At 68.9% G+C, this 8,316-nt stretch overlaps 1 protein-coding gene across 2 annotated transcripts in view; it reads left to right on the forward strand.

Annotated features, from left to right (window-relative positions):
- Rptor (regulatory associated protein of MTOR complex 1) overlaps window positions 1-7,811 on the forward strand; it is a 270,069-nt gene extending 262,258 nt beyond the window's left edge. Inside the window, exons 28-34 of one of the 2 annotated variants that reach the window (XM_048366647.1) lie at window positions 1,789-1,893; window positions 3,484-3,590; window positions 5,176-5,303; window positions 5,673-5,759; window positions 6,766-6,882; window positions 7,164-7,293; window positions 7,668-7,775. In XM_048366647.1, the coding sequence (XP_048222604.1) occupies window positions 1,789-1,893; window positions 3,484-3,590; window positions 5,176-5,303; window positions 5,673-5,759; window positions 6,766-6,882; window positions 7,164-7,293; window positions 7,668-7,736 (743 nt within the window). In that variant the 3' untranslated portion in view covers window positions 7,737-7,775. Of the gene's footprint in view, window positions 1-1,788; window positions 1,894-3,483; window positions 3,591-5,175; window positions 5,304-5,672; window positions 5,760-6,765; window positions 6,883-7,163; window positions 7,294-7,667 lie in introns of both variants that reach the window. The other variant, XM_048366648.1, reaches the window with a different exon arrangement.
- Window positions 7,812-8,316: the final 505 nt, after the last annotated feature.

Raw genomic sequence — 8,316 nt, forward strand, 5'->3', positions numbered from 1 at the left:
CCCAGGGTGACACGGGGCGGGGGGCTGCTGGCCCAGGGGCCTGTGCCATCGCCTTTGTGCTCCCTGCGCACGGCGCTGGGCCTCAGGCGCCTGTCCCTCTGCTCTTGAAGTCCGGGTTCCCTGTCCCGAAGGACAGCTGGGAGGGTTATTTCGCCCCATAGTTGTTGTTGTTGTCTTTTTCTTTCTTTTTTTTTTTTTTTTTTGGCCAGTCCTGGGCCTTGGACTCAGGGCCTGAGCACTGTCCCTGGCTTCTTCCCGCTCAAGGCTAGCACTCTGCCACTTGAGCCACAGCGCCGCTTCTGGCCGTTTTCTGTATATGTGGTGCTGGGGAATCGAACCTAGGGCCTCGTGTATCCGAAGCAGGCACTCTTGCCACTAGGCCATATCCCCAGCCCCTGTTGTTGTCTTTTTCTTGGTTTTCTGGTTGGGGTGTGAAGCGTCCTCCTCTACACTCACTTGTGCACAATCGTGTCCTAAAGCGGTCACGTTGACCCTCAGTTCTCTTACAACATGGTTCTGCCGCTGGCTTTCGGTCCTGTGGGGTAAAAAGGCAGAGCCAGTGAGGCCAGGGGGTGTCCTGGGCCCCCCGCCTCCTGCCCCGGCCCCCGGCCCCAGACAAGCTCCTTCTTGTCCCAGCTCGGCCCCTGAGCGGCTGAGGCTGCCGTTACGGACGGCGCGGTCCTGACTCCCCTTTCTCGATGTGTGTGGCTCCCTGCGCCCCGTGTGCCCGTGAGGACGGCCCTAGCAGCCGCTCCTGAGCGGGCCACGTGGTGGGGGGGAGCTGTGTGCAGGGGCCGCCCTCTCTCGGGGCGGCGGGGCTGAGATGCCACGCGGCTCCAGGGACTGCGAGGAACGGGCAGCTCCCTGTGGCCCCGAGCACCAGGGCCGTCACGGAAGGGCTGGCCACGCAGGGCGGGCCACGCAGGAGAAGCCGCAGGAGCCATCACGGTGCTGTGCGTGCCGCCGCGGGGAGAGGGCGGAGAGCAAGGCGCCCCCGTGCCGCCCCATCCGCAAAGCAGGGGCGGGGAGCGCAGGGCCTCAGCCTGCTCGGCTGCAGCGCCGGGAGGGAAGGCGGGCAGGGCCCGGGCCCCTCGGCCCACGCCTCCCTCCGCGGCAGCCTCCCGGGTGCCCAGATGGGAATCTTCCAGCAAAGCAGGGGGAATGGCATCCAGAACATGGGGGCTGCGTCCTGCAGTCTGTACCGCAGGCGGGGGTCAGGCCCAGCCCCGTCCTGCAGTCTGTACCGCAGGCGGGGGTCAGGCCCAGCCCCGTCCTGCAGTCTGTACCCCAGGTGGGGGTCAGGCCCAGCCCCATCCTGCAGTCTGTACCGCAGGTGGGGGTCAGGCCCAGCCCCATCCTGCAGTCTGTACCCCAGGCGGGGGTCAGGCCCAGCCCCATCCTGCAGTCTGTACCCCAGGCGGGGGTCAGGCCCAGCCCCGTCCTGCAGTCTGTACCGCAGGTGGGGGTCAGGCCCAGCCCCATCCTGCAGTCTGTACCGCAGGTGGGGGTCAGGCCCAGCCCCATCCTGCAGTCTGTACCCCAGGCGGGGGTCAGGCCCAGCCCCATCCTGCAGTCTGTACCCCGGGCGGGGGTCAGGCCCAGCCCCATCCTGCAGTCTGTACCCCAGGCGGGGGTCAGGCCCAGCCCCATCCTGCAGTCTGTACCCCAGGCGGGGGTCAGGCCCAGCCCCATCCTGCAGTCTGTACCCCAGGCGGGGGTCAGGCCCAGTCTCCAGGCGGGCGGCTCAGAGCGCAGGGTCACATGTGTCCCGCTCCCCCACCCCCCCAGATGACGGCGCCATCAGGGTCTGGAAGAACTTTGCTGATTTGGAAAAGAACCCGGAAATGGTGACCGCGTGGCAGGGCCTCTCCGACATGCTGCCCACCACCAGAGGTACGTGGGCCCCCCGGAAGCAGGGCTGGAGCTCCCGCAGGCCATCCGTCCCTTCAGTGTCCCCAAAGCCACCGCCCAGCAGCCGCAGGAGCACGCGCGCCCCAGGACGCCGTGAGCTTGGCGAGTCTCCGGGGCGGCCCTGAGCGTGGCCAGTGACAAGGTGGACCTGTCCCCAGCCTTTGTGCCGGGCCTGAAGCCAGTGGGGCTTGGAAAAGCGCTGCCCGGGCGGGGCCTGAGGAGCCGGCGGCGTGTCTTCACGAGCGATGGAGCGCTCGCCTGGAGACACGTGTGGAGATCTGCCCTGGAGCAGAGGCGCCCCGCCTCACGCCTGCCCTGCCTCCTGGGACCTGTGGCGGGGGGCCACAGCTCCGGACACGGCTGCGCGTGCCACCTCCACTGTCACCCAGCATGGGGGGGGGGCACCGTCCAGGCAGAGCTGGGGGGGGAGGGGGTACAGTCCAGGCAGAGCTGGGAGGGGGCACCGTCCAGGCAGAGCGGAGGAGGGGGGTACCATGCAGAGCGGGAGGGGCACTGCCGGCAGGAAGAACAGGCCCCACGGCAGCACTCCCGGCCCCCGGGCCCCTCAGTGCCTGCCCCTCAGCATGGCCCCTGGCTCTGTCGCTGCAGCCGCCATGGCTCTGCCCCCTCCCAGCCCCTTCCCTGTGGCTCTGCCCTGGCCCATCGCCCTTCTGCCCCAGAGAACTTCTGGGAGATGGGAGTTCCAGAGGGGACACTTCATGATATATACAGGTTTTCAGGCAGCCGTGGTTTGGGGGGGGGGGTTTGGGGGGGGTCGTGGGGCTCGGGCCCTGGGCCCGGGCGCTGGCTCTAAGCTCCTCAGCGCCACGCTGGCCCTCTACCACTTGAGCCACTTCCGGTTTCCTGGCGGTTAGTTAGAGATAAGAGTCTCCCGGGCTTTCCTGCCCAGGCCGGCTCTGAACTGTGATCCTCCGAGCCCAGCCTCCAGAGTAGCCAGGAGACAGGCGTGAGCCACCAGCCCCGGGCTCAGCCATCTGCTCAGGGACAGGGAGGAGTTGCCCCGCGTAGCCTCGCCCGTGCTGGGTCCCCCTGGGTGGGTGTGCTCCAGCCTGGCGCTCCTCTTCTGACCATGGTCTCCCACATTCAGCACAAAGCCCTGGCCCGCTGACCCTGGACCCTGCGCCTCCGGTAGAGACCCCCGCCGAGGTGGCCCGTGCGGGCCCTGCAGCCTGGCCTCCCAGGACATCCACACAGCCCTGACCACGGCTGCCAGGGCTCGGCTTCCCCCTGGGGGCAGGGCCAGGCCGGAGGCAGAGCTGGGCTCGTGGAGGGTGAGGGGTGTGGGTGGGTGCCCACGTGAGGATCACTGGTGGGGCAGGGCCCCTCCTGCCCTGGCCGCGCTCACCCACTGACCTGGGAATACCTGTAGAACGTTCCAGAATGTGAGAACGGCGAAGAACCAGAGGGAAGGGGTGCTCTCAGCCCCAGAAGCTCATGGAGGATGTGGGCCCATCTGCTGGGGCCAGGGGTTCGAGGTGCCCCTCGTGGCTGTGCAATGGGCCAGAACACAGCCCCCGAGCCCCCGCCGACGGGCCCGTGCTTGCTCCACAGGGGCGGGGATGGTGGTGGACTGGGAGCAGGAGACGGGCCTGCTCATGAGCTCGGGGGACGTGCGCATCGTGCGCATCTGGGACACGGACCGCGAGACCAAGGTGCAGGTAGGTGCGGCGGGCCCCACGCAGCCTTCCGGAAACACCCAGCGCCTCCCAGACATGGACCGCGCCCAGGGAGGGGAGGGCGGGGCCCGGCCCCCCCACCCCCACCCCCACCCCACCCCCGCAAGCTAATTACCTCCTGTGCATTCATCACCGTGCCTTGACCCTGCACTGCGGCATAATTAAGCCTCTGCTAATCCTAATTATTTTCAAATAATGTTTTATCTGTGCAAATTAGGGAATATCAGAAATCAGTGGGGTGAAATATTTGGAATTGGAATGCTTAATTACTTGACTGTGCATCGTTTTGGGGGGAGGGGGGTGCTAGGAATTGAACCCAGAGCCTCATGCATGCTAGCCCTACCACGAGCTGTATCCCTGGAATCATCTGTTACTTTCAGTCTTAGGAGACAGAGAGAGACACTGTTTGGTTTTTTTGTTTTCTCGGTTTTTTGCCAGTCCTTGGGGCTTGAACCCAGAACCTGGGTACTGTCCCCGAGCTTCCTTTTTGCTCTACCTCTTGAGCCACCGTGCCACTTCCGGCCTTTTCTGTGTCTGTGGTGCCGAGGAATGGAACCCGGGGCTTCGTGCGTGCTAGGCGAGCGCTCTACCGCTAAGCCGCCTTCCCAGCCCAGGCGCACTGGTTTCCCGGAGAGGGCGACAGAGGACAGTGCAGGCCGCCCTGCCCGCCCCCCCTCCTTCCCACCTCCATTGGAGCAGAGGCAAGGCCGCCGCCTCGGGCCGGGCCCCAGGACTGACCTCCTCCATGCCTGAGGAGGCGCGGGGTAGGGGGAGCAGCTTTATCCCATTCTACCTGACAGCGCAGACCCAGGCTGCAGGGCACCAGGGCACGAAGGTAGCACCCTGATTTGAGGTGGCGGGGTGCAAGCTCGGCCCCCCACAGCTGGTAGAGGCCATGGTTTCCTGGGGTCAGAGTGCTCAGCCCCCTCCCCTCCCCCTGGCCGTGACGGTGCAACACAGCTTCCTTCACTCTTTGGGGGAGCCCCATACTCACAGAAATCAGCCTCTTGGTTTCCTGCTCTTGGGGCCAGCACAAGTGCTGCTCAGGGCTCCCTTCCCCGCGGCTGGCGCTCCCCGCGGGCCTGTCCCGGGCCCCGGGGCTGCGGCGGGCACCGAGGTGTGCGGGGTACACCTGGCGCTGGCGGGGGCCCGGCCTCGGCTCCGCAGGGACCATGGCTCGCTTCCCCCGCGTGTGGATCTCCTCTCCGGTGCGCCCTCCTGCATCCCTGCTCTCTCCCGCCAGGCGTCCGTCACTCCTGCCTTGGCCGCGCCTCTGGCCGCGAGGGGAGACGGGGCTGGTCCTCGCTCGGCCCTGACTGACGAAGGCTTTGAGGGAGAGCCAACGGGGCTCCTCCTTGCCTATCCGTGCTCTGTCTGTCTGTCTGTCTGTCTGTCCTTCCAGGAAAGCGGGCGATGTGCTTGGAAAGCTTAATTGGCACTGGGAGCCGGGCGTCCCGGGCACTGGCTGCCCCGAGCCCCGGGGGGCCGCGCTGCTCAGGCGGCGGAGGTGGGGAGGGGAAGCCGCCGGGGCCGCGCCCGCCCCTCACCCCTCTCTGTTTGGGCCCAGGACATCCCCACGGGCGCCGACAGCTGCGTGACGAGTCTGTCCTGTGACTCCCACCGCTCGCTCATCGTGGCCGGCCTGGGCGATGGCTCCATCCGCGTCTATGACCGGAGGATGGCGCTCAGCGAATGGTAACGCCCGCTCGCCCGCCGTCCCCGCCCCGCCCAGGCTTTCCCCGGTCACGTGCTCCCACGCAACGCTGACCAGAGAGCCAGAGCCACTGCGCGGCTCCGGGGTGAAGGTGTGGGTGGGGCCTTCCAGGACGGGCTCAGGGGCCTCCTCGCCCCAAAGGCTGGTGCCCTAGGCCCCAAGGCCGGGGTGTGGAAGTCAAGGGTCGAGAGTTGCGGGGAGTACCACCCGCAACGCTGGCCAAGTTTGTCACAGTACGGCCCCGTGCGGCTGGGCCCCGCGCGGGCCGCCCCTTTCCCCTCCGGCCCCCGCAGCTGCCCCAGGGCCTGTGAGGCCTGGGCGGGCGGGCGCCTGACCACAGCCCTCCGCAGCCGCGTGATGACGTACCGCGAGCACACGGCCTGGGTGGTGAAGGCGCACCTGCAGAAGCACCCCGACGGCCACATTGTGAGCGTGAGGTAAGGCGGCCTCCATCCCCTGACGCCCACGGGGGGGGGGGGGGCGCTGGTGGAGCACAGCCAAGCAGGAGGGCCTGCCGGCGGAGCCCCTGTCAGCCCATAAATTCACCTCTGCTGTGTGGTAAATACTGTGCTGAGAGCAGCGAATATTTATTTGCCTGATAAAGGGACGGCCGAATGTGATTTACTGTCACAAAGCCACCATTCCTTCAAAGAGACGTTTCTGCCCCCCTTGTTTGTGATGTAAAAACAAAACATAACTCTTGGATGGCCATCAGCGCCACGGCCGCAAGTGCGGCTGGGCGGGGGGAGGGGGGGGCGGCCTCCTGTGGGGCTCTAAGTCTGATGTCCTGGGTGGCTGGGAGGGGGGGCGGCCTCCCGTGGGGCTCCCTGAGTCCGATGGCTACCCCTGTCCTGGGCGGCTGGGGGGGGGGAGGCCTCCTGTGGGGCTCCCTGAGTCCAATGGCTCCCCTTGTCCTGGCCGGCCGGGGGGGGGCGGGGCGCCGCTGGCCTCCCGTGGGCTCCCTGAGTCTGATGTCCTGGGTGGCTGGGGGTGGGGGGCGTCGCTGGCCTCCCGTGAGGCTCCCTGAGTCTGATGTCCTGGGTGGCTGGGGGTGGGGGGCACCGCTGGCCTCCCGTGGGCTCCCTGAGTCTGATGTCCTGGGCAGCTTGGGGGCGGCGTGGCCGGCCTCCGTGGGGCTCCCTGAGTCTGATGTCCTGGGTGGCTGGGCAGTGGGGCGGCCGGCCTCCGTGGGGTTCTCTGAGTCTGATGTCCTGGGCGGCTCTCCTGGCTCCCAGGCACCCCGCAGCCCTTTCTCCCCAAGGGCAGAGAGCTGGAGCCAGGGGGCCGTGTGTCCAGAGGCCTGCTGGGCCCCAGAGGGGTCGCGGGGTGGGGTGGGGGTGGGGTGAAATGGGTATTAGAGGCTTGGGGCCGGGCCTCCGCGCCCCGCCTTGGGCAGAGCCCCCCACGGTGGCGGCCCACAGGTGTCTCTGTGGCCTCTCTCAGTGTCAATGGCGACGTGCGCTTCTTTGACCCCCGGATGCCCGAGTCTGTGAACGTGCTGCAGATCGTGAAGGGGCTGACGGCGCTCGACATTCACCCCCAGGCAAACCTGATCGCGTGGTAGGTGCCTGGCACCCCGGCCCGGCCCGCGGCCCTGCCGCCTCTCCCCACGCCCTCCGTGCCTTTTGATGGAGAACAGGCTGGAGGGGTTCATTATGTTGGGGGGGTGCTCTGCTCCCGCTGTCGTGCGCCTCCCTGGTTCTCAGTGAGCGAGCAGCAGGCCCCGCGCCACCGTCCCCGACATCCGACACGGGTCACCTCCCAGCCCACGGCCACCTTTCCTCCCACCCAGAAGGGGGGAGACGACGTCCTGACCTCTGACCTCTCCCCTCCCCCCGCAGTGGCTCCATGAACCAGTTCACCGCCATCTACAACAGCAACGGCGAGCTCATCAACAACATCAAGTACTACGACGGCTTCATGGGCCAGCGCGTGGGCGCCATCAGCTGCTTGGCCTTCCACCCTCACTGGGTGTGTGTCCCCCTGGGGTCGGGTGGGGCGAGCAGAGCCGCCTCCGGTCCAGGGCGCTCCCCGGCCTCAGGGGACCTGCCTGCCCGGGGGCCTGCAGTCCCTGGGGGTTAGGAAAGAGCGGGCAGTGGGGGGTTAGGGCCCCCCTTCCTCCCTGGCGAAGGAGCAGCCACACCGCATCCGCTCCTGACGTCGGTGGCCGTGGGCTGTGGGCCGTGGGCCGGGAGGGGCGTGGCACGGAGTCCCAGCCGGTCCCGCCCCGAGCTGGGTGCCTGCGTGCGTGCGTGCGGGCGCGCGTGCGTCCGTGCGGGCGGGGTGGGGCCGGGCGTCGCCCTGCGGGCCGCAGCCCCGCTGACGCCCCGCCCTCTCCCCTGCAGCCTCACCTGGCCGTGGGCAGCAACGACTACTACATCTCGGTGTACTCGGTGGAGAAGCGCGTCAGGTAGCGGCCGCCCGCGGGCCGCGGCCCCGGCGGACAGAGCGACGGCGCGCGCCGGGCCCCCGAGCCGCCGCCGCCCCCGAGCCGCCGTGCGCTCTGTCCTCGCGGTACCGGCCGGGAAGCCCCGGAGGCCGCGCTCGGCTCGCGGGCGCCCCGCCCCGCCCCTCCTCAGCCCGCCAGCGGGACGCGTTCGTGTTGCTTTTCACATAACCAGAGCATTTGCCCCGGCAGAGAAGCCCCGGGGCGCCCGCCCGCCCACCGTCCTCTCGGGCGAGGACCAGGAGCCCGCAGACCGGCCGGACGTGGGCACGGGAGGCGCGTGGGGGTGAGGACGGGGAGGGAGCCGTGGGCCCAGCCCGCCCCCCCTCGGCCGGGCCCCTCGCGGGGGAGGGCTCCGGGGCTCTGCACGGGCGAGGCCGGCCCGCCCTCCCTGCCGCCGGGCAGCGTGGCCCTGACCTCCCCGCTGGGCGGTGCACGGGGGCGGGCGGTGCACGGGTGTGCGCGCCCGCGGCGGCCCGCCGTCCGTGCAGCAGGGCTGGCCTCCGGCCCAGCGTCTGCGGGGCGCGTGCGCGCCGGGCCCGCGGCGA

This window comes from Perognathus longimembris, chromosome 17 (genome assembly GCF_023159225.1).
Source record: "Perognathus longimembris pacificus isolate PPM17 chromosome 17, ASM2315922v1, whole genome shotgun sequence".
NCBI lineage: Eukaryota > Metazoa > Chordata > Mammalia > Rodentia > Heteromyidae > Perognathus > Perognathus longimembris.